This window comes from Cucurbita pepo, chromosome 20 (genome assembly GCF_057944985.1).
Source record: "Cucurbita pepo subsp. pepo isolate OVF chromosome 20, ASM5794498v1, whole genome shotgun sequence".
In the NCBI taxonomy this organism is placed as follows: Eukaryota; Viridiplantae; Streptophyta; class Magnoliopsida; order Cucurbitales; family Cucurbitaceae; genus Cucurbita; species Cucurbita pepo.
In genome coordinates, this window is record NC_141817.1 from 2,875,892 (window position 1) to 2,900,848 (window position 24,957).

Genomic DNA, 24,957 nt, shown 5'->3' on the forward strand with positions numbered 1-24,957 from the left:
ATATTGTCCTTTTTAAGTTTTCCCTTTTCAAAGCTTTCTTTTTTGGACTTTCCTTTTTCAAGCTTCCCCTCACCGTTTTTAAAATGCATCTCTGCTAAAGAAAGGTTTACTCACACCCTTATGAAAGAATGTTTCGATCCCCTCCAATTACAAGACAAAAAATCCAAAATAATTCAAGCTATGTTTAGTTCAAAAGCCATTCAACCACAAATCCCAAGTTCTATTTGAGAACCTGCTCCATCCTCATTCAGCCAATGACCACAAATAAAAGAAGACTGTTTCAGAAAATCTGGTAACTCCACATATAATAACATTTAACACCAATCCCGCATCTGCTCAAATCCATACAAACTGAGCCCGCCATTGTTAACTCAACATTAGTCATCTTTTACCAAAACAGCAGGCCAACTCAACCTGTTTTTTTCTCTTTTTTTTTTTTCTTGTTTTGGTGTGGGGGATGTCCTTGCCATTCACATTTATGAGGAAAACATATTACTTAAGAAGAGATCTTGCTAGATGTTCGCGAGCTGTGGCCAAGGCTTGACTTATTGTCTGCAAGAGAGAGACAAACATGTTTCAAGATACTTGAGAATGGAATGGAGAAAAAAGTATGAGAAAGGAATCTTAAAGATTGTACTGTACCTGCTCCGACAAAGGAGCGCCACTGTCAATACTGTGGCTTGCGACCTTCCCTGCAATCACATTTGCATCCGTCTCGAGAATAATGCTGAAAGTACACACAGTTAAAACACTCGCCAGTTACCCCAAAATGGTTTGTGAAACGAAGGTTTTAAGTACTATTGGATTGCACGTTTACAAAAGGATAATAGTGATAACAACCCTTCACGATAAAATTAAGAGGGAAAAAACAAATAGAAAAGCAATCAATAACTTTATTAAAACAACCACTAGTAAAAATAATCTGTTTGACTTGATCCATGCAAAGCCTCTGTTGTTCGATTATTTATACACTTAAAAAAGGAAATAAAGAAAAACTAATAGTTTAATCTAGATGTTCTGCTCCATAAGCGATATATCATAACATGGATGCTACTATATTCATATTACCAAAGTACAAATGGGTGCTACTGAAACGGAGAGTTTTGTGTATTAATTTTCTGCTACATTTATCAATGACGATAAACGAACAGCATGTGACCTACAATGAAGAGCCCGCTCGGTCAGCATAGTTAGTAGCTCAGATTTGCAACGCCTAGAATTCTAGTTTCTTGGTATTTATGCTTCACATTACATAATGTCATCTCCACTATCATCATAATTGGAAGAAGTTCATCCCTCAACTTATGTAAACAATACACACACAGTTAAAACGGAGAATTGGAACACCCAAATCCCTTATCCAGCAACAAACCTCGGTCAAAATTAGCCAGTACTTCATCAGGAGACAATAATTTAGACTATTATATAGGAGTCATGCAACCACAATGAAAGCATACTACTCATTCATCAACAAATTGTTTTCCAAATATATTCATGAGACTATTACTACTAACTTAAATTCTTGATATATAATCATCTACAACTCATACTTCAATTTTCATGTTCGCAATGGTCTAGCAAAAATAGCCATGGCCATCAAATTAAGAGGATAAGTAAAAAAAATGACACAATCAAGGTACAGAAGAATGATGATCAATGGAAGGAAATAGAAGAACAGGCAACACAATTGAAATGCAGAGAATCAAGATAATAGGGAAAGAGCATGAGAGATACCCTCCGTCGATAATTTCATCAAGACACAGTAAAATGAGGTCCAAGTTCTCAAGTGCCTCCTTCTTTTCTACATTACTCCTGGAGTACAAGAAAAGAGAATAAATATGCAAGAATACTATGATCAAGAACAGTAGAATTGGGTCAGTGCATAAGGATCCAAAATCAATATAAATAGTGTCAATACCTAAGAAGAATACCCACTGCATCAAAAAATCCCTGAAGAACAGACGCTAAAATGAGCTCATTTTCATCTTCTCCACCCGTTACAAAAAAATGAAGGTCTTGAACAAACTTGTAAACCACTATATTGTTCTCAAACATTGCTATCTCCGCTGTAGATTTGAAGAGAATATCGAGTTAGAATTTAGAAAAGGAACTTTTTTTTCATAAGAATGAAGAGATCAAAATATACTTTCAAAATAGATAATGACTATCCGATGCAACCAATAATCACGAGAATGTGATTGTAAAATCATTCTTATTCTCATGGCACAAAACAATGACTATGGATGAACCAACTATAATTTGACTACTAAAAGATTCAGAAGCTTCCTTACTGTGATTAAAAATGACATTGAAATTGAATTGACATGATTAGGCCATACGGACTTTCACAAAAAGACAGTTAAAATCCAATACATGAAAAGATAACTACCCTCTGTTCGAGCATTTGTCTTCTGAGTTTTGATGAAAACGGCTTTCTCAAAAGCTTCCTTCGCACTATTTGTAGGCCAATCATCCGAATAATACTTGACAGCTACACGCTTCCCTTCGGAATCCAAAAGAAGAATATTTTTAATGGAAGGGCAGGATTCCTGCATAGAATAAAGCAAACATGTTTGGATTCTGGAGGTAAATAATCTTTATTGTGCACCAGAGGTTTTTTTTCTTTACCTAAATAATTGTTGTCACAGCTATCATGTGTGAGAAGCATAAAAAGCTAATCACGAAGAACATTCAGAAACTAGCAAATTATGCTACATCGGAATTTGAGATTAAGAAGCTTTCTGAAAGAGCTTCACAAAGTTCATCAAGATCTAGAAGCATTTTCACTAAAATCTTTAATCGAAGTATAAAGAACCATCAAGTGCGATTAATTTTAAAGAAAGAAACTCCATACGAAGGAAGTAATGCACGAGTCAATTCAAATCTTCCGACGAAAGTAACAAGATCTATCCAAGAAAAGACTAAAATCCGAATCAACCAAGTTCAGAGATCTATCCGTGCCTACGAACACATTGTAAAATGAGCTCAGGAGTCAGATCTACTAAAACATCAACCAACAAAATGTCAAAAATATGTCGATCATAACCGTCAACTAGAACAAAACTTCATAATCCTAACATCAATGTTCATTCCCGCAAATCCATAGATAGTAAGTACAAGACAAATCTAAATGGTAGATTCAATGGAGTGCGGAAATCAGACGAATAAGTAATAGAAGTATGAAACAAAGACATCATTCATTCAAAAAGAAGAAAGAAACTGACCATTCGGTTTGTGAAATTTTTTCCCGGGAAATTATTCTGCGGGAATTCGAACACCGTCGGATCTCTCTCACGTTATTGATAGAGGCCACAGAACGAAAATCGAAATGAGGACTCTTTTCCAAATGCTTCGTCGACTCCGGCCGGTCCCCCAAAGTTCACTAAAATTTAAAATGAGGCCCTTACTTTTTCATAATTAATGTTTTGTCTCCTTTCCTTAAATATTTATGTTTTGGACCCCTTTGTAATTTTGATTTTAAAAAAAAAAAAGAAATTAACGCTCAAATTTGATGATTAAGTCCTTAAATATTACAAAAATGCACAAAATGTCTCGTACAATCAAATCCTTAAATGATACAATGTTACGTTTAAACTTGATAGAGTGACTAGGTGTAATGTCCAGCGTCCTCGCTAGCACTCGTTCCAATCAATGTGGGACCGCCACCAAATCCACCCCCTTTGGGGCCCATCGTTTTTATTGGCCCTCGTGTCTATCCCCCTTCATGGAAAAACGAGAAGACTAACACATCATCCAGTGTCTCGCTCTGATAACATTTGTGCTATTCGGAGTCCAGCGTCCTCGCTAGCACTCGTTTCAATCAATGTGGGACCGCCACCAAATCCACCTCCTTTGGGCCCATCGTTTTTATTGGCCCTCGTGTCTATCCCCCTTCATGGAACAACGAGAAGACTAACACATCATCCAGGGTCCCACCAAATCCACCTCCTTTGGGCCCATCGTTTTTATTGGCCCTCGTGTCTATCCCCCTTCATGGAACAACGAGAAGACTAACACATCATCCAGTGTCTCGCTCTGATACCATTTGTAACAGGTCATCCAGTGTCTAGCTCTGATCCCATTTGTAACAGGTCATCCAGTGTCTAGCTCTGATTCCATTTGTAACAGGTCATCCAGTGTCTAGCTCTGATCCCATTTGTGTGTCTAACTCTGATCCCATTTGTAACAGCCCAAATTCACTACTAGCAAATTTTGTCTTCTTTGGGCTTTCCGTTTCAGGCTTCCCCTCAAGACTTTAAAACGCGTCTGCTAGGAGAAGGTTTCCACACCTTTATAATGGGTGTTTTGTTCTCCTCCCCAATCAATGTGGGACATCACACTAGGTTGCTCGAAATCTATAAAATGCAAGTTTTTCTTTCTATTTCTATATTCAATTTAAAGTTGTAACATTCTAAGTTCACCTATAGTAGATATTATCCGCTTTAGCCCGTTACGTATCACCGTCAACCTCACGATTTTAAAATCAAACAATAAAGGTGTGAAAACCTCTCCCTAATAGGCACATTTTAAAACAGTAAAACTGACGACGATACGTAACGGAAAAAAACGAACAATACGTACTAGCAATGAACTTAAACGGTGACAAAAACCTACTTCACGTGTCACAAGGTATAATTTTTTATGGAAGAGAGTCAGCCCACTTTTAGCCATTCCAGCGATTATGCCCGTTTTAGCCCTACCGTCCACCCCTATCATCATAATGGAAAGGGGTATTTTTGAGCTGATGTGTAACGGATCAAAGCGACCGTTAGTCGGGCTGATCTGTGTGGTTGATTGATAGTAAATTGAAAGAATAAATAGACCAATCATAGATTGGTTGAATATTGAGTTTCGCTTAGACCACGTGTTCAGCTGGCACACAGGATCTTAGACGGGTTTCGTCCCCTTTCGGGAACACCTTATTAGTAAAAGCCTGATGCAAATAGACTTAAAAAAGAAAGAGTTCAATTTTTTAAGACCCAACTGCAACAATTTTACAAGTCTAGGCATTGATGAATCAAAGTGAAATTAGGGTTTGATTGATTGTAATGGGTGGGTTTGGTAATTTTTGGTTTTTAAAAAAAATAATTTGAGTATTTTGTCAGTAACAATTTCCACAACAAAATCAAATATAAATCCGACAGAAACTACAATAAATCGACCATTTCTGTCTGTAAAAAGCTTCAATTTCAAACATAAATTTCAACAAATCCGTTCTGGATGCCTTCCTTCCTTCCTTCCTTCCACCGCCATTTCTTTCTTTCTTTTTCTTCAAAAACTCAGTAGCTTTGCTAGATGAGCCGTCCATGGCGGTGGATAAATATTTGAGTTTTCATGTAAAAATCCCATCTTCTTACACACTGTTTCATTAAATAATTGCTTCTTCCTCGTATGATCCAAGCCGCAGGTTGTCTGCTGCTACTGCCTGTGCCAATGGTTTCAAAATTTCTGGATCTCTATCAGTTTATGAGATCAACAGTCTTGGAAATAATCAAACCACTGAACCTATTAATTTCTAACTCCAATTAAGAGATTTTGAACTCATAACAGACTCGATCCAAGAATCAGTTGGGTAATATATACAGCTGATGAGCTAAAAAGACGATAAAAACATCAAGATCCTTAATGTTTTGAGAAAGAGAAACAAAAAAATTCATTCAAGAAACATCTCTCAACAAGAAACAAGGAACGAAATCGTTATGAATTGCCTAAGCACTGTGAAAAAGAGATAATGACAGAGATCCATGGCTTCTCGATTCAATCTTTGGTTATAGATCGGGGTGATCCCAAGTAAAATGGATTGTCCTTCCGGGTATTGTCCTCCTCTTTGAGCTTTCCCTTTCGGACTTCCCCTCAAGTTTTTTAAAACGTGTCTGTTAAGGAGAGGTTTCCACACCCTTTATAAAGAATGTTTCGTTCCTCACTCTAACCCACGCGGGATCTTACAATCCCCACCCTCCTTGGGGGCCAACGTTCTCACTAGCACACCCCGGTGTCTGGCTCTAATACTATTTATAACAGTCCAAACCCACAGCTAGCAGATATTGTCCTCTTTCGGCTTTCTCTTCCGAGCTTCCCCTCAAGGTTTTTAAAACGCATCTATGAGGGAGAGGTTTCCACGTCTTTATAAAGAATGCTTCGTTCACCTCTCCAACTAATGTGGGATCTCAAGATAACCGAGGAAACTAACAGTTTCCTTTGCCTTCCATTAATCTATTTGAAAACAAACAAACATAGGAATGCTACTAAGAAGACAGGATCAGCCTAAACCCTGCTCCTAAAATGATGTTTTTAGTACTACCAACAATGGCTAAATCAAGCTCCAAGACATGCTATGACACAGATAAACATGGCTAGAATCGAATGTATTAGACCAAATCATTAACTTTTGGATCATATACCAAGTTTCCCTAAGATGTTTAATCAAGATCTACCCTGTTTCTTCCACTTCTCTCAAGAACACATTCCCAAATTCATTGCATAGCTCACAACACAACCTCTACAAGCTATGAGATCAAATCATGTCTCATTCATTCCAACACAAAAATGCAGAACAAAAAACAACACCCCTAGTAGAGGAAGCAACATTACCTCATGCTGGCATTGGCTTCTGCAGCAACGCCGTCAAGTAAACCTCTCCGTTCTTCAACCCGCCGGAGTCGGTCTTACTCGCCGTCGCCCACTTGACCTTCCGGTACCCCAACTTGGTGATCAAAGGAGAGTAAACTTTATCAAGATCCACCCCCTTGCTGAAGAAATGATCAAACCAAAGGTAACCCCCAACTCTCAACACTCTATCCACATCATAGAACAAAAACTCCATCGATTTCACAGGAATCCACCGGTTCACAGCATGGCCACACCGAACCAGATCCATCACTCCATCAAAAATGGGCAACCGCTGCTGAAGCGGCACGTGCAAAGGCACCAATCCCCTAAGCGCCGCAACCTCATTGTACGGCGCGCCAAGGTTCATAGTGGTAGTGACCATAGTGACATTGTAGAGCTTCATTCTAGCAGCAAAAGTGGCGGTTCCACCGCCAATATCAAGTCCAAGACGAATAACAGAGTTAGCCGCCTTCGCAATCTGTAGCAATTGAGGGATTGGGAGGTCCAATTCGGTCTTAAAGGACATAAACTTGGTGATGTCATGAGAAGGATCAAACCCCAGATTCGGATTCAGTCGATTCAAACACCCAAATCCCTTACACGAATATTTCCCCCAAATAATATTGGACTCCGGAAGTGAAGAACCAAAGGGATTTTGAGGCAAAGAAGAAGAGGGTTTTTGTGGGGTTTTGGCAAAGCACCGCCGACGAGGAAGTGGATGACATCCACGAAGAATCAAAGCCTCGGCGAGATCAGAATCAGAAGGGCAACTCGAAAACGGAGTGTAATTCATAAACCTATGAAGAAGCTCAGGGTTACTATGGCAAGATGAGGCAATTGGGGAGAACTGAGAGTACAGAACGAGATCTGAAGGGATAGAGACTTTGGTTTTCGATATGGAGGCTGCCGCCTTAGGGTGGAGGCGCGTGAGGTGGTTGATGGTGGCGCGTATGGTCTGAAGCTGCCGGATTAGGTGATCTGGAACCGGCTGTGAAACAGGGGATTTTTGGGATTGAAGCGTAGAGGAAAGATGGTAAAGAGAAAGAATGTTGGTGGCCACCATTGCCACGAGAAGAAGCAAATTCAAGCCCATTGTGAAACCCATTGCACCAAAAATTTCGCCTCTCTCTGATTTTTCACACACTGATCTTCCACTTTATGGATCCTCTCTCTGCCATGGCTTCACAGACCAATTGACAATCTCGTAATGCCACAACAGAGAGAGGCATGATGCGCTGAAGCGGGTCCCACGAAATTATATTTGAAGGAAAATCTTGTACCGTTGGATGGAAATTTCATGATCGAGATGGGGATCCGACGGCGAGGAAGTGGGTTGCATAGGGGACAGCGAGAGGATAATTAATTGTTGGAATTAAAAAAATTGAATAGCTTTGTTTAAAGAAGACACAGAGGCACGTGAATTTAGGGCAACTTGTTACTTATCTATAAAGAAAATCTCATGCAATTGCAGATTTCTGTTTATTTATTTATCATTAAGTATTATAAAATAACGATATTAGTCAAAATTAGTAATTATTTAAATGTCATAAAGGGTTAAAATAAATAAATAATTCTGCAAATGTGATGACCATTTGGGATTTTGGAAGCTTTTCCGGATATTAAGAGCCAATTTCAAAAAATGGGAAAATTGATGTGATATTTTTTTAATACCTTTTGAAAATTCTACTCGAGATTTAATAAGATGAAAAACACAAAAAAATATTGGAGGAAGCTGTAATAAAATTGGAGAATTTTGATGCTAAGAGAATCATATGGTAGCAGTTTTATCGATTAAAAGGAATATTTTTTTAGCATAATATATTTACAAAAGAGTTGAAAATGTTGAAGAATAAGAATATGCTCCACGGAACACGACTCCATCTCAATGCATATTATTCCCCTAACTAAAAGAAGAGATCTCAGCAATGCCTAAGAGATCTCAGCAATAGGCATTGTTCTTAATTCTTTCCAGAACTTAGTGTAGGGGATGAAGTCATCCCCTCTTATATGTCTTCCTTTTAGATGGCTTGCAAAAATATATTTAAACTCAATCATCGGGTTGAAAAATGGGTACTTCTTATCTATACTAAGACTTTTATATTCCAAGATCGAGCAGTAGGAAAAATGGCAAATCCGCCCTTACTATCAGAGCTATTTATATCGAAATAAAATAGAAAAAGTCTTCCAATAAAAGCTAACACATTCTTCAATCTATTAACATTTTACTTAACATTTGGCCAAGTCAGGAAGATTTCAGTACATTGTAAACGAAACCAGGAAGTTGATAGATGGATAGAATTGAAGGAAATACAATTTCAAAGCTAATTACAATACCCCACCAGTTTTTTCCCTTGATGCAAGGGGCGATATGGCTACACCATTCTGCATATGTCTACTTCACCAGATCTCAACTCCTTTGGAGACACCAAATGTTATGGCCATGACGGCAAGAACTGACTGAGCAAAGGAAAAATGAAGCACAATTTCAAAACGAGTAGATGGAGATCATAACACCCTAGCAGCACACAGTCAGAATGGCACAAAACTTCCACCAAGAGGATAAATTTTGGGTCCATTTTATGGTTTTTCATTATTAGTATTTTGAAGTGAAGGGTTGGATGCTCAACTCCTCACATTAAATGCTCATTGCCCACCACCACTAGTTATTGGGTGGCTTCACCCACTCCAACGTCAGCTCTAAGAGAAACTGTAACAGCCCAAGCCCACCGCTAGCAGCTATTGTCCTCTTTGGACTTTCCTTCTAGTCTTCCCGTCAATGTTTTAAAATGCGTTTGCTAGGGAGAGGTTTCCACACCTATATAAGCGATGCTTCGTTCTCCTCTCCAATTGATGTGGGATCTCAGAATCCACCCCCCTTGGGGGCTAGCGTCCTTGCTGGCACACCATCTGATGTCTGGCTCTGATACCATTTGTAACCGCCCAAGCCCACTGCTAGTAAATATTGTTCTCTTTGTGCTTTCTCTTCCAGACTTCCTCTCAAGGTTTTAAAACGCTTCTACTATGGAGAGGTTTCCACACCCTTATAAGCGATGTTTCGTTCCCCTCTCCGATCGATGTGGGATCTCAGAAACAGACACTAGATTAGATAGGCTAGAACCTAATACTTTAAGAGGAGGTCTCAAAACATCCCAAACCTTCATCATTTTGACTACCACTTGAAGTATTGTCATTATTGTTAATATTTTTGAAGATGGGCGAGAAAGCACAATTTTGAGGATAGGTAATGATATTAAACACATTCGTATAATAGCTACTTACAGCAATTGCACATGCAATATATCCAGGTTTTTCTCGGTAATCCACCCGTACAAAGAGTACGACAAAAGCTCCAACGTACCAGGGAATGCCACCCAGAAAGAAGCCAATCATAAACCTGGAAAAACAATGATTTTCTTAACCATCGACATGTTGGGAACGAGTGTAGAGAAATGGGGTGTCACAAATATTAACTTACAAGAACCAACCCATGCCAATGCCACAACAAGGAAGACGGGCTTCGTGAAAAGGTCCTCCCTCAATAATAGCATAACCTTGAACTACAAGAAACAAAAAGCATTAAAGCGTATGATGGATGAAAACATCACTACCATTTAGGATAACTGCATAAAGATACAAATTCATGCAACTACACAACCACAAATAAACACATGCATGGCTGACCAAATTAGATTTGTAGTTTTTTCGAAAGTTATTTCATTAGAAGATTAAAAATAGATGCCTGAATAGATTTAGCATGGCATACCAAATCATGAGGTGACACGATACATACATGTTGTAAGGCTTCCTGGAAGCATGAGAAATAGATATTATCGAGCAGACATCCTGTCTAATTGACATGCCCAAGCCATATTTAAAAGTTCATAACACAGTTCATAACTATCACTCTACAAACGAAATTTGCCAACTGGTTAAAATGGACCTTGCATCACATGCCTAATTGACATGCCAAAACACAGTTCATAACTATCACTCCAAACGAATTTGTATGCTGCATTATGGATTTAACTTAGATGACACGATTGATAATGTTGCAATAGATTCAAGCATTCAACTTTCAACGCCCATATTTAATTAACCTCAATAAATTAAGCAACTGAATTACAGAATCTTATTATCACTGATTCGGTGAATTGGGAGCATTGCACAACTACAGTCCTCAAAGAAATATCACGACAATTTCTTTCAGAATAAACACATTCTAAGCAATCCTTTAAGAAAGAATTAGGTATATCAGTGACGTAATCTCATTGGGTGATGACCAAAAGGCTTTTGAAATCAGACTGGTCCCAAAGAAGATTAAGTTGTAAGCATGGTCTCTGCTGCATTGAAAAGCTAACACCAGAAAAGAAATTCAGGTTCGAGTATTTATGATAATTAGTGCACATTACATGTGATGCAAGTACAGTAATGAAGTTCAGGATACAGCTCCGCACGATGTGTGAGTTTTCCAAAAGGTGGTAATGGAACTTCTCAAGTGCTTTTAATTTCCAACGGCCCTCACTGAATAATGCATGGGATTTTACTATCCAGCTGCTTTTGGGCCATCATTACAAGGCAAGGGCCAACAAGCCACAAAAGTTGGAAAGGTTAATAGGGGAAAAAGCACAAGAAACTCCCCCATTCGCACAAACCATGGCAAGAGTATAATTCCAGAAGACCTAAAAACGGCGCTCTATGAGAAGGAAACAAAAACTACAATTTTCCCACTATCGTTTCCTCAAATAAAAAGGCTCTTCCGTTCTCTCTAATGAGACATCCCATTAAATGGCTCTAGTAACATCCAGACTGACCTCCAGCTCAAGAGATACTGTCTTCAGAAAGTCCCTTAGAAACTTCTCTATCTCCTAGAATACTTTCCTAGACGCCTTAGACACATAAAAAAACTGATTATGCATGCCCAAGAGACCACTCGTCTCCCAACTTTTCAGGAGAATTTCATGTTATCAATAATATGGAAGAATTGGGATGTGGAATGAAAGGGAACGTTAGAACAATTAAGTTCAATGAGGTTTTGGATTCTTAGGGCAGCACTCTTGGTTTTGGAAGCTAGGTAGTACAGGTAACCTCAAAGTAGAGAGTTCTGTAATTGTTCTCATATTTAAACTCAAGCCGATCAGAAGTTTCCTTTAATCTCCATGACAAATAGAGTAGCATTCCCAATCTCTCTTCCTCCTTTCTCTCTAACAAATCCTCATACGATAAGAAGGTTTCTTGTTTCCAAAGAAGACACCACATGCCAGATACAAACTCGGGGTTAAGATCTTGTCGCATAGCTGGCTAGATCATCAATGAGTTAGCTGTTGAAACATTCAACATCACCTACGCCTATGTTTCTTCTTTAGGTAAATTATGTCAAGAGTCCCAACTGGTAAGCTAGAAGCTGTCCCAATTAACCCTGAGCATAATTTTCGACCTTATTTCTCAGTCGCAGGACATTATTAGAGGACAATAATCAAACTAAACATCGGATATTATTCACATTCATACCAGTGAATCAATACCCCAGCCGAAACATCAGATAAAGCAAATCAATTATAAACCACATTAATGAGCATCAGAAACGCATTTAATACCCATCAAACCAACGGATGCCAATATGTGGAGAGAAGTAACATAGAAAACTCGTCATGATCATTGGTAAAGACCATACGAAACACCATCAATGCCTAAATAAAGCAGACAATTCGTATATGCCCCTCAAGTAATAATATTTAAGCAAAAATTCTGCACAAACCCCTAGGATGAACCACGATATTGATCTTTAGATTCTGAATTCGTCATCAATCTACCAGAAATCATACCATTTATAAAATCCTCCAAATCTACGAACGTGATGAAAAGAATGGAGACGAGGGGAGCTATTTACCTGGAACGGCTTGGTAATCCAAATGTCCATGGTAACATGGATGACGAGGCGGAGCAACCTGCGGAGGGAAACCGACGACAGATTGGGGATGAGGCTGCGGCTGCGGTTGTGGGGCGGAAGAATAATAGTTTGCGACGCCCTGAAACGTCCCGTAATGGTATTGACTCTGTGGATCGCCAAAAACCGCGCTGCTTTTCCCGTCACCACTCATGTTATTTGCAGAAGAAGAATCAAAGACTGTATGTTGAAGATCAAGCCGACGGTAAGGGTTTCGTCGTCGCTTTTATCTTCTTCTTCTGCGATTTCGCCGGGAAATTTTGGAGCGATGGAGCTTTGGCGAAAAGAGTAAGGCTGTTTCCGGCATTTAATAGGGCGGTGATGTTCTGATTTTGGTGAATAGAAGTTGTACAGCTGGCAGTATTTGCTCGACCCGGGCGGAATTGGAACCGCGTTTTTAAATCTTTTCTCATTACATTATTTGGCCTTTTCTTTTTCTTTTTTTCAATCTTTAATCATTTTATATTTTTTATTAAAAAATGAATCTTTTAAATTTTTATTTAATTGTATTTTTTTCAATCGAGAGCTCAGAATACAAAATTCAACAGAACTATTCAGTCATATTTATAAAATCATATGAAATTTGTATAAAACTAACATAAAACTTCAACCATCTTTTACCTTTAGAAATGAAATCAAATTAAAAAATAATAATAAATACTCGAACTTCGAATTTATGTTTAATATTAGATTCAATTGTTGGTACATGTTGTAACAAGAAAGTAGGTTGACCATGTAATTATTAGGAGTAAAAAATATTAAATGAATGAAGATGCATGGATAATATGTAACATATTAGATATTCATGATTAACAAGAATATTGTATGACTCTAGTTTATGCTTATGAACAGATTATATGGGTAACATTAGTATACTAATCCCGGACCGTACTTAGCTAAAAGTGAGTCCTATGTTTGAAAATTGCAATAAGCATTAACATAGCAAAATAATCGCTAGTCCACACACAAATAAACATAGCAAGAATATTGAATTCGACTAGATAGCCATAAATCAACTTAACAATACGTTTAATAAAATATTTCATGGCAGTTGGGCAACATCGACCACTATTTTCAGTCACTAATAGAAGACCAGAGGGAATTGTGTGTTGATTTGTTTAACTAAAGCCAAAAATTACTCTCCCACGGTCTCGGTTCTACATAAAACAAAATCGAAGACAAAACATCCCTGACAAAACAATAATAAAAAACATGGTGGAGTTCTGAAAATCTAAGGCGGGAAGATTAAGGAGGAGCATCAGAACCATAGAGAAACAACTGACACAGCCATACCAGGAGGAATCCTGGAGGAGCAAGCTTACAGCCTTCTTCCTCTTCTTCCACCCTTTCTGCGAGTGCTGTCTGTTGGAATTGGAGTCACGTCCTCTGAAACATACCACAAAAATGCAAATGGGGATTAGATTTACAACAAACAGAGCATGCGGTGAAATGCAGTTTAAAAGTTTAAGCTAAATATGTGGCATTCGTGGGTGTGTGTATTTTGTTCATAATTCATCGATGCTATGGAGACATGGGCTTCACCTATGCGACCAATTCGCATTCCAGAACGAGCAAGAGCACGAAGTGCAGACTGGGCACCTGGGCCAGGTGTTTTAGTCTTGTTTCCTCCAGTAGCACGCAGTTTAATGTGAAGGGCAGTGATACCAAGTTCCTGTTTCATGAAGCATATGACCAAGTAATATCGTTAAGTATCCGTTCAAAAAATGGGAGTGCATACGCTCAAAATGGAACCTTCAGACCCAGTCAAGTGTAAGGAACCAAAGACAATCCATCAAAATGGAGAAAAAGGGTAATGAAGAAACAATATTAATGAGGATGGAACCTTGCATCTCTGAGAAACATCCTGTGCTGCAAGCATAGCTGCGTATGGGGAGGACTCATCCCTGTCAGCTTTCACCTTCATACCTCCTAAATTTATAAAAACACCGAATTACCCTTCTTAGATTCTACAAGAACACAAGTAAGAAAAAATAATAGCATGACACTTTCATAAGAAATAGAGAAGAACAGATCCCAGATCAAAAGTTTCAAACACTTTAATAAGAGAGTATAAAAAAAGCAGAAAAATATTCAATTGTTTCACCTGTAATGCGGACAAGGGTTTCCCTTCCAGAAAGATCAGTCACATGCTGCGGTTGAAACAACAAAGTTATCATTCTGCTACTGAATGAGCAACCAAATTATATAATCTTTCCACTTACAATAAATGTATCGTTAAATGAGGCAAAAATGTGAGCCACGCCAAACACATGCTCGCCCTCCCTCACAGCTGGTCCAAGAGTCACAGTTTCTTCCTTGGGTTCCCTGGTCTTCCTCCTTGAGCCAGACTATGGAATCAAGAACAAAAACGAAAGCAAAGTAAGGATTCCTATAGATTCAAATTAAGCTAATGCTGACAATTTTCTACTGTGATACATAAAGAAACAAAGATGAAGTCAGCTTGACGCCAGTCACTCCAGGCATGTTTGAAAGTGGGTTTAGAAATCGTTAAAATAACTTGTCCCTGATTAAAATCATTCCAACCAAAACACTGCTTTCAATTCTTGAAAATCAATTTTGATAGTACGAAAATCAAGTTTAAAAGTGTAAAACCAAAATTGATTTGTAATGATTAAGCTTATGTTTCAGAGTAGGCCAGTTTAATCCTTTCAAAATCACTCCCAAATATGCACTAACACTCACATTAAGTAACCACAATAGAAGGGCTGAGAAGAACCAAGGAAAAAATACAAGTAAACAAAAACCCAAAAACCCAAAAACAAATATAGGTCTTCTCTGGCTATGCTGAACGGACCAAGTAGAGGTACACATTATCAACTGGGGTCAGAAAACCACAGCCTAAAAGAGCGAATTTTCTCCCAACCTAATAAGTCCCACCAACTGATAGATGCCCTAAATTTCGAAACATAACAGACCAGTATTCAGGCAAACAAAAGAACAAAGGAATGTCATTACATCCACAGTAGTTCAACAACTATAATACATAGCTTAAGCCAGGATAATGAGGACCATATTTATATAATCATATACCCTATCAAACTCGGGATTTCATGCTTCTCTAATCGCAACAAATTTAGGAACCGAGGCGGAAAAAACCCCACAACAAAATTCAGGGTGTGAACAAAAGAGATTCGAAACACTTCTTCAAAAATCCACACTAGACCACCCATTATTGGCATGGTGATCGAGAAAACCAACGATAACCGCAAATAACCGACACAACCAGTAAGCCAGTGATCAAGAAACAGACTAGATCTACTCACCATGTTTACCAAAAGATGAGCGAAGTAGCTTCCGCTTTGAGAAGCTCTAGCGAGAATTTGCCGCCTGCAGAAGTCCGTGCGAGAAGAACAGCACGACGGTCGGCCAAAATTTATATGGAGGGAGAATTAGGGTTTTTCCTATTGGGCCTTTAGCTGCGAGTGGATTTACCGAAATACCCTGCCATTTTCTCATTAACAAGGCGTAATTTCCCAAGTAAAATTAAAGATTGCAACTTATGACTTATTATTTATGGGTTTTCCACAAAATAATAATAATAACAATTGTGATTAAATATTTTCTTAATATATATATATATATGTGTATTAGAATGAGAGATCATTTTCTTGAAGTATTTTTGTTCCTTTTTGGCATTTAATTGAAAATAAAATTCTGGTAGGCCGTAACAACATAAATTTGAAAAATAAGAGTATATATATATATATAATTTCTTTAAATATGTGCCGTAGCAGATTTAGAAATTATTATTCAAAAAATATTTGATAGTATATTTATATATCATAAAATTAGTAGTAAAAAAATATTTGATAGTATATTTATATATCATAAAATTAGTAGTACTTACTCGCTAAATATTAGTTAAATATAAGTTAACATGTTTTGTATTTAAAAATTTGAGTTTATAATTTAAAATACAGTTAGCAAATGCACAAAATATAATACAATATAAAAATAAAAAAATCAAAATTTTATTAATTGAACTGCCCTATTGGGGACAAAAGGGAGAAGGTTGCGAAGGTGGACTTGTTGAATGGGGGACAAAAGGGAGAAGGTTGCGAAGGTGGACTTGTTGAATGAATGGAGGACTGACCCGAGTATTCATGAGCGTTGGCAGATCCTGTAGTGTCTGTCAAGGGCTCCCGCGCATACCCCCGGGGTGATCATCACCACCTGTACCTCACATCTTGGCACAGTGGAACGTATAACTTGGTTTCTCAAATTGTTTTTTTAATATGTCTATAATTTTAACTATAATAATGTTGGATTTTAAAATTCTATTATTGGTATCTATCAAGAACTTGATCAAGAAATGTGATGAATCTACCTTTCTTCTATGTAAATCTAATTTTCATAACCGATTATAATATTTACTCAAACTCAAACCCTGGATAAACAAGCATAAATGAAGGTAAAATGAAAAGAAACTACACAAAAAAGAAGGGTAAAAATCAATATATTCAACAAATTCTGCAGCTATACATACATATAACCCAACTCTTCTTAAGCAAACGATTTGATTTAATTTTTTCTTATAAAAGAGTATATAATTTGAATCTTTTATAACTACAAAATTGGGTGTTAATCATAGTGTTAAGAGCAACCTAAACAAACCTTGTTAAAGACATATGCTCTTAACGAAGAGGTAAAAAGTTTAATTCTTCCATTCCATATGTTTAACTTGAAAAACTAGGCTGAAATAAGGCCAACATAACCTGCGACCAGTGCCAAGATGGACGATACTGTATACGCCCCAGCAACAATGAATGGTTCTTTGATGCCACATAACTCCAGGTGATGATGAAATGGCACCATTTGGAAAATGCGACGCCCAGCTCCATGGAACTTTTTTGTCATCTTGAAGTATACCGCCTGAAATTGTTGAACAGTTGGATACACTGTAAGTTTCCAGGAACATTAGAATATGCCGAGCCAATATGGTTCTTGTCACCAAAAATATATATGTACAACAAAGAGCGACGCAGTACTACATACAAGTAAACTGTGTTTATGTTTGTATGATTTTGATATAAAATCTGAACTCTTAATTCTTGTGCTGCATTCATAACACAGCTCGGTTTCCTTATTATGAATTTCTTGTGACTCATTTCAGGCAAGAAAAACAATCAGAAAGAAGAACCAGTGAAAATAGAACAATCAGATATTTTTTCGTTTCGGATAAAAGGTTTGAGCGAAACGAGAGAAATTTTGTGGGAGCGGGACTAGATAAATTTTTGGCTTATTTGTGGTGCATCCTCTCAAAAGATTTATTTGATTACACTTCCCTTGTATCTGATCTTTCTTGTGGCAGTTTTATGTCAGCTCCTTGGGCTATGGGTGTGATTTTATTGTTCTAGAAAATGAAACAACTAGTTAGAGTAGGAACATACCTGCAAGATAACTGATGATGTTTCTAATACAAAAACTAGTGAAGAGATGAATAGTGGGAAAAACATTCCACTGCAGGCAGCCATTGCAGCTAATGCTCCACCGAGTGCAAAGGATCCAGTATCACCCATAAATACAGAGGCCTTAAATCGGTTGTGCAAAAGAAAACCAACACAAGCTCCAGACATTGATGCTCCAAATATGGAAAGGTCTGGTTTGAAATTTCCATACAAATCAGTATTTCAGTATTGAGGGAACTCTCATATTAAAAAATGATGGATGTCTAGGACCAATTTGCAAGCTTGAATCCAGTTTCTTGCTTATAAAACGATGTTAGGAAATATAACCAGACTGCATAATTTTATAGAATAAAAGAATAGTGTGCTTATAGCTAGTTTCTCTCTCTCTCTCTCTCTTAGAAAAGAAAAAAAAATGAAGAATATTACCAGTTGCAGAATATTTTGCACTCATAGCTAATCTCTATCTCGCTCACTTATGCACCCTAATAAACACCTAGCATAATATTGTGGTCAAATAAGATGCAAGGAAGATTCAATCAATTTTCATTATTTTATGACAGGATTTTATGTCCCAAATACACAAATAATGTTGAAAACAGTTCATCATGTAAAGATAGTTTCTTTCCAGAAAAAGAAAAACGAAAAATAGCTCAAGACTGTAGTACTAACCAGAAGATATTGGAAGCACCGCAATAGCCATCCCAATGAAGGCCAATGCAGCAGTCCCGCCAGCAAGTCCATCAAGACCATCCGTCTGGTTTATTCCATATCCCATGGAAACAAAACAAAACGAAGTCAACCACATGTAGCATTTTCCAAGGAATACAAGGCCAAGAGGTGCAGGCATAGGAATCAACATTTTCCTGCATTTCAAATCAGAAGTTTTGTTCACTAAAAGTGCACGGTTCTGTTTTTTGGTAGCAACGAGAATGCCAAAATAAACAAACGTGACATACGTAGACAAAATAACCAACAAATAAAGTTTAGAATTCAGTATAAGCAAATATTTCATGAACAATAAATGAAAAAGAGTATGTTGGATGCATGTCATCAGACTACAGGAAAACTAATAATCCAGATATCTAGCTTTCAAAATCCCAGACAAATAAATAAGCAAGATTTGAAAAGAAAAGGTACCGTCAGAATCGGGCCACCTAATTTGATCAAATGCAGAGCCAAAAAACAAGCAAGGAACCAAGAGAAGAAATTGAGTACAGGTTAATGAAATGACATGCCTAGAAATCAAGAGGTGGAGCTTCTCATAATGCAGTAGACAGTCTAATTCAAAGTAACAGTGACACGACGTTATTTCTCGTCACCAGCATCCGGCCAAATTTTCAGAACTTACAACTAAAAGTTATAAACTGTCTAACAAAGGCAAATACCTGCTTATAACTTAAAAGATACCAATCAAGTTCCCCAATTCCTTCAATATGACACTGTGGCTTGTAGAAACATGACGTTCATTTATATAGTAAGCAACAGTCGTGGAAAATTTCCCTGGTAATCATATTAAATAACTCACTAATAAACAAGTCGGTTGAAAGGCTTCCCATTTTAGGATATTCTATATGCTACATCCAAATAACATGTGCTTTATGCGGTAACAACTACTTACATCAGTACGTGTGCGTGTCTTTACTCTGAATTGGTTCCTCACCAATGCAAAGTTTTAGGACATAGCTGTCAATTTTTTGGTGCTTTTATTTAACATGATATTCAGCTTTTCAGAGTTAATGGTTCGAAAGAAACCAAAGGTTCCCACAGCTCCTCCCTCGGTTAGATCACCTTGCTTCAGCCGTCTCAAGACTTTTTCATGGTGTTCTCTTTTTAAGCTTGCCGTCGATTTCTCTTTACAAGTTTTATGTTTTAGCTGGAATGCCTATTTCTTTTCGTTGTAAGTCTCTTTGTTTATCATTTTCTGTTTTCAATTTCACTCCCTTAGAGAGTTTGCATCTTTTGAGAGTTAATCTCTTTTCATATGTGAGTTACCATCAGAAAATGGTGGTCAGATTAGTACAAGAAAGTATACATGCTGTAAGGAGATGATATACTTGCATCTTGGAGCCAAAAAGAAAACCACATTCCAACAGCTGCCTGTAAAATACCAACAGAAGAGAACTTATTCAGGCTGTGAAAAACCCACCTAGTTCGAGAAGGGGAGTTACAAGTCTCACCTGCAGAAAAATTTTGATCCACGCACTCAAACCACACTTGTGAGTCCTGATTAAGCTTAAGATATCATCTACCATTCCAATAGCAAAAAATGCTAAAGTTGCCAGTGATGCTCCATAAACTTCAGCGGAAGAAAAACCAGTAAAGTGTTTAGCAACAGCTATACCAATTGGCACAAAAAACAATCCACCCATAGTAGGCGTCTTTCTCTTTAACGCGTGTCTAACAGGTCTTTCTTGCCTCGTAATTTGGTAAACCTTAAGCTGATAGAGTACTGGAACAAAAATATAGCCTGCGCATGCGGCTAAAAAGGCCGATATCAAAAAAGGACCAGTAAGATGAAATGGCCCTAGAGGGAGTCGAACAGTTCGCCACGCACACCAATCCACATAGAGAAGAAGAGCCGTCAAGAAAGCTATCAGCCCTGTATTTGTAAAAAGACCATGTCTGATCCTGAAGACAACCACAATAAGACCAACGTCAAACCAGAAAAAAAAAAAAGCATGTTACTCATTTATTAGATATGCTATCCACAGATTGGAACCGTTTAGAAAGAAATTATTAATAAATCATCCAAATAAACTAAAATAGGAGAATGAGCACAGATAAATAGAATAAATGCTAAAAGCGGCTAAAAACTTTTATAACCTTTCAACATATACGATGGATATAGGTCGGGCATTGTTCTTTTTAACTTCATCCTAAGTACTGCCACCCCAAGAAAAGAAATCTAGATCAGAAGTTTGACCTTTTTCAATCTTAGGCCTTACACAACATATTGCAAAAGTTGGGGGATAATCTCATTCTCGGCAAGCAAATTATCAGACAGATTTGCATGAAAATTTCATACTGTTTAAATTTCTTTCAATTTGAAGCATCTGACCACCTTAATCATCTAACACACTTGCATGCTCCTAATAAAATGGATCACATGACGTATATGTGGATACTTAAAAATCCTTCCTTAGTTGAAGCTCTCAATATATCAACTCTACATGGTTTTTTTGGATAACTTATGAAAATTAACAATATATAGATGACCATTATGATTTATTGCAATTATGACACCAGAGGAGTCTAAACTAGCAATTACATGTATATTGCAATTATGACACCAGAGGAGCAACAATGAGATGACATTGGATGGATACGACAAGATAAAACGAAGCACCTAAAATTAAAGACAAAATGATGGGACTTTAATGAAAAATCTCAACTACTTTGTCAAGCACCTAGAATTAAAGACAAATGGATAGCAAATTAATTCATTGCTCATGTAGAAAAACAAGATGAGTAGGTGAAATGGAGTGTACTGAAACGGAGGCTTTCAGAAAGGAGCTTGTTTTCAGCTGTGTTTCGCTGTTTTCTTTTTTTGTTACTAATTATGAAGCGTAAACACATACGTGAAGAAGAGTCCATTCCATCGAAGTAAACAACTAATGGTCCATCACCTGTGTTTCTGACGTCCTCTACTGAGCATTGCCATCCGGTGGGCAGCCACTGTCAATGCATCATCGTGTTGCACTGATACAGTAGGCAAATCAATATCTGAAACTGGATTTAGCATCATATCTGAATCGCTGTCATCGCCATCACTGGATAGAGGCTCAAATCCAGAAGTAGTCCCCTCATTGTCACTGAAGTGGTCAAGCGAGGGTATGCCAAAATCAAATGAATCCTAAAGAAAGTCACGTGCATATTAGTACAATGATGTTAAATATTTCCACTTACAAAAAGAACCTATTTTCCTTCTCAAATTTCCAGAGGCTTCAATCCAAAGATAAGAAGCCTTAGCCGTCCAAGAGTGGAACTAGTATGCCACTGTTTAGACAACTTTCAAAATATTTATTTCCCAAAAACAGCTCAGCCAGTTTTACTTTTACGGTTATCTGGTTCCTACAAGAGAACAGAGCTAAAGGAAATGATTGCAGTTCAGTTGCGAATAACAATCCATCAACAATTTCTTCATCTCTTTTTAGATCTGAATGTTTGATTATTTGTCCAGCAATTTGCAATTGCAAGGAGGAAGGATATAATATTCATTCCCTTATTCTAAAAGAACATAATAACCAGCATGGCTTTCACAGATGACGTCTAGTAAGTCATTAGTTATCGTTATCATGTTGACCCCAGAACCTCATATCAACATGTGCAACCCTCAATTATCCAGATAAAATTTAATCAAACACGATGATGGATGCACATACCTGATCGAAGGCTCTAACTTCAGTAATGCAACGTGGTTGATAGTGCCGAGTCTTATGAACCGTCAACACTCTTAGCTGCACATAAGAAGCAAAATTAAGTATCTAAGTTTCAACATTTGCTCAAACTAACTGATGTTGAGAATAGCAACATCATTTTATAAAAAATGAAAATTTTCATTTTGAAACAACAAAGCATAGAAAACGAATATACACCCGCAGCAAGGTTGAAAAACAACCACGAATGCTAATTATGATAGTTCTGATTGAAATAGTGGTTTCCTTATATATGCAATCAGGCTTCCAAAGCCTCTGTTTTGCTCGACTTAGATTATTTATGGCTAAAGTATTGGTATAATTAAACTTACTGCTTCAGCCTTTTGCTGGATTGTTTCCTTATATTAGCAATCGGGCTTCATAGTTCTCATATTTGAAACATTGTAATATAGCTTAAGCTTTTGGTTGATGGTTAATTCAAAATATATTATTTCCTTTCACTCCCGTTCCCTTTCTGTTTCTAATAACTCATTTGAGCCGTCTAATTCACCGAAAAAAAAAATCTCCAAAGGTAAACATGGATTGAGCAAATAGCAAACATATTACAACTCGCTGGAAATGATCAAGTGCAAAACTCACCTTGACGCCGTAATACAAATCTGTATAGAAACGCGCCATCGAAAAACTGGTGGAATTCCTTGTAGCTACGGGATTGTCGAACCACGGCTGCCATCGGAAGAGCCTTGAACGACGGTGGTGATCGTGGAGACGAAGATTCAAAGTATGAGAAGAAGAAAGCATCGTTACAAACGAGAAAAACGATGAGCCGAAGCATCAGATCTAAGAATATAGAAGGAAGGGAAACGAACGAGGCTATCAGAGAGAAAAAAAAAAAAAAAAAAAAAAAAAAAAAAGGAGGAAGGTGGTATATGAATTCAAAGCATTTTGGAGCTTCCTATGCAGCCATGGTCGCCCGCAGCAAATTCACAAAACTCCTAACTTCCACGCGCGAGGAGGCGCGTCGCCCAAATGTTGCTAAACAGAAAACGTGAAAGAAACCAACAAAAGGAGTTTGAGATGCCGCGAAAATGAAAGGAAAAAAACAACACGAGCTGAAATGCGTCTCTTTATTGCGATTTTTACGGTGCTTCCGACGTGACCCGTAACCGCCGACGTATCGCACGATGGTGTCTTTTTATTGTTTTTTATTATTTATTCATTTTTAGGCTAAATTACGAAAATACTCCTCCTTTATTTTTGTTTTTGCGTAATTTCAATTTATTTAGTGTCTTCATATTTTGTTTAATTAAATTTTATATTTAGTTTATGCATTAACATTTTTCTTAATATATATATATATATAGATACTAAATATTGATTTTTTTATTTAAATACTTTAATTTATTTTTAAATACAACAATTACATACTCCTCCTCTTCAAAAGGTTTTCTCCTTCTAATTTCGTCCTCGTTTTGTTATAAAACTTTTGGGATTTGATTATGTCCCACATTGGTTGGGGAGAAGAACAAACTACAATTTATAAGGGTGTGGAAATTCTCCCACCCATTTTAAAACCTTGAGGGGGAGCCCAAATAGGACAATATATTACTAGCGGTGGATCTGGGTTGAGCTTGTTGACAAATAAAACATCTATAAAATTTGTTTATAAACTCGTGATTCGAATCACTCCACAATAAGTTCAATGATCATAACATGCAAATCTAAATACAATAAATCTATAAAATTTGTTTATAAACTCGTGATTCGAATCACTCCACAATAAATTCAATGATCATAACATGCAAATCTAAATACAATAAATGCAAACTCGTGATTCGAATCACTCCACAATATAGCTTAATCGAGACTACTTCAATGATCATAACATGCAAATCTAAATACAATAAATGCAGCGGAACACACTCGTAACTTGAAAAACATAATATGCAACTTTCATTTAAGATCCAAAAATGCAGCGAAACACGCTCATAACTTGAGAAACATAATATGCAACTTTCATTTAAGATCCAAAATTTTTATATTAAAGCACAACCGGAATAAATTATTTATAGCTTTAGAACTAAACTTAAAGTAATTTGTGGTCGGTTGAAAAAGTTGCAACTGATATGCTCATCAATACCATACTTGACAACTAATTGACTGTAATTTAAAATCTTAAAAATAATATTATAAATTTGAAAAATCAAATGAAACCTCCCTAAATTCTATATTTACATATGAGTATGATCGGCCCAATATTTCATGGAAAGGCATTTCTTTGGATTATGCAATAAAAAAGTTTCCGTAATTTTTCAATATATAATTAATTTACCTTTGATATTTTGTCGTTTAATTTTCTCGTGTTTAATGAATTAGTTGATGTGAACCGATGCAACTATGTGAGTCGAGACAAACATCCATATAAATGACGTAAAAATTTATACGTGAGTGTGATCAATATTATATATGTGAAATATCACGACCCATTAGTTAAAATGTGTTTATACATACACTCGAGTTATATTTTTGTTATTTACTAAATACTTAATATTTAATTATTTTGTTTTATTTACCAAATCTTTATAATATTATACAACAT

General features: G+C 37.0%; 5 protein-coding genes across 8 annotated transcripts; all 5 read right to left on the reverse strand.

The window, feature by feature from the left end:
• Positions 1-199: 199 nt before the first annotated feature.
• LOC111783103 (coatomer subunit zeta-1) lies at positions 200-3,397 on the reverse strand. 2 transcript variants are annotated; one of them, XM_023663988.2, is made up of 6 exons: positions 3,225-3,397; positions 2,390-2,549; positions 1,919-2,066; positions 1,735-1,812; positions 643-727; positions 200-552 (listed from the first exon to the last, which is right to left on the reverse strand). In XM_023663988.2, exons 1-6 carry the CDS (start codon positions 3,225-3,227, stop codon positions 493-495), a joined length of 534 nt encoding a protein of 177 aa, XP_023519756.1. In that variant the 5' UTR covers positions 3,228-3,397; the 3' UTR covers positions 200-492. The 2 variants fall into 2 exon arrangements, with proteins under 2 accessions (XP_023519756.1, XP_023519755.1); XM_023663987.2 differs by lacking the exon at positions 3,225-3,397 and having other exon boundaries at positions 2,390-2,555.
• Positions 3,398-5,009: 1,612 nt separating this feature from the next.
• LOC111783659 (putative methyltransferase At1g29790) lies at positions 5,010-7,814 on the reverse strand. Its single transcript, XM_023664576.2, has 2 exons — positions 6,592-7,814; positions 5,010-5,425 (listed from the first exon to the last, which is right to left on the reverse strand). The coding sequence occupies exon 1, from the start codon at positions 7,712-7,714 to the stop codon at positions 6,593-6,595; it is 1,122 nt and encodes a 373-aa protein (XP_023520344.2). The 5' UTR covers positions 7,715-7,814; the 3' UTR covers positions 5,010-5,425; position 6,592.
• A 977-nt stretch (positions 7,815-8,791) lies between these two features.
• LOC111783093 (large ribosomal subunit protein eL20z) lies at positions 8,792-12,871 on the reverse strand. The gene is made up of 4 exons (XM_023663976.2): positions 12,497-12,871; positions 10,085-10,166; positions 9,889-10,003; positions 8,792-9,066 (listed from the first exon to the last, which is right to left on the reverse strand). Exons 1-4 carry the CDS (start codon positions 12,705-12,707, stop codon positions 9,007-9,009), a joined length of 468 nt encoding a protein of 155 aa, XP_023519744.1. The 5' UTR covers positions 12,708-12,871; the 3' UTR covers positions 8,792-9,006.
• A 690-nt stretch (positions 12,872-13,561) lies between these two features.
• Positions 13,562-15,998, reverse strand: LOC111783094 (small ribosomal subunit protein uS11y). Its single transcript, XM_023663977.2, has 6 exons — positions 15,838-15,998; positions 14,776-14,901; positions 14,658-14,703; positions 14,397-14,482; positions 14,096-14,225; positions 13,562-13,939 (listed from the first exon to the last, which is right to left on the reverse strand). Exons 1-6 carry the CDS (start codon positions 15,838-15,840, stop codon positions 13,872-13,874), a joined length of 459 nt encoding a protein of 152 aa, XP_023519745.1. The 5' UTR covers positions 15,841-15,998; the 3' UTR covers positions 13,562-13,871.
• Positions 15,999-17,014: 1,016 nt separating this feature from the next.
• On the reverse strand, positions 17,015-23,450 carry TRANS11 (translocase 11). Of its 3 annotated transcripts, none has more exons than XM_087120816.1 (8): positions 22,998-23,448; positions 22,365-22,439; positions 21,609-21,835; positions 20,160-20,604; positions 20,015-20,079; positions 18,652-18,845; positions 17,965-18,173; positions 17,015-17,446 (listed from the first exon to the last, which is right to left on the reverse strand). In XM_087120816.1, the coding sequence occupies exons 1-8, from the start codon at positions 23,157-23,159 to the stop codon at positions 17,264-17,266; spliced, it is 1,560 nt and encodes a 519-aa protein (XP_086976942.1). In that variant the 5' UTR covers positions 23,160-23,448; the 3' UTR covers positions 17,015-17,263. The 3 variants fall into 3 exon arrangements, with proteins under 3 accessions (XP_086976942.1, XP_023520286.2, XP_086976943.1); XM_023664518.2 differs by having other exon boundaries at positions 20,160-20,610; positions 22,998-23,447; XM_087120817.1 differs by lacking the exon at positions 17,965-18,173 and having other exon boundaries at positions 20,160-20,610; positions 22,998-23,450.
• Positions 23,451-24,957: the final 1,507 nt, after the last annotated feature.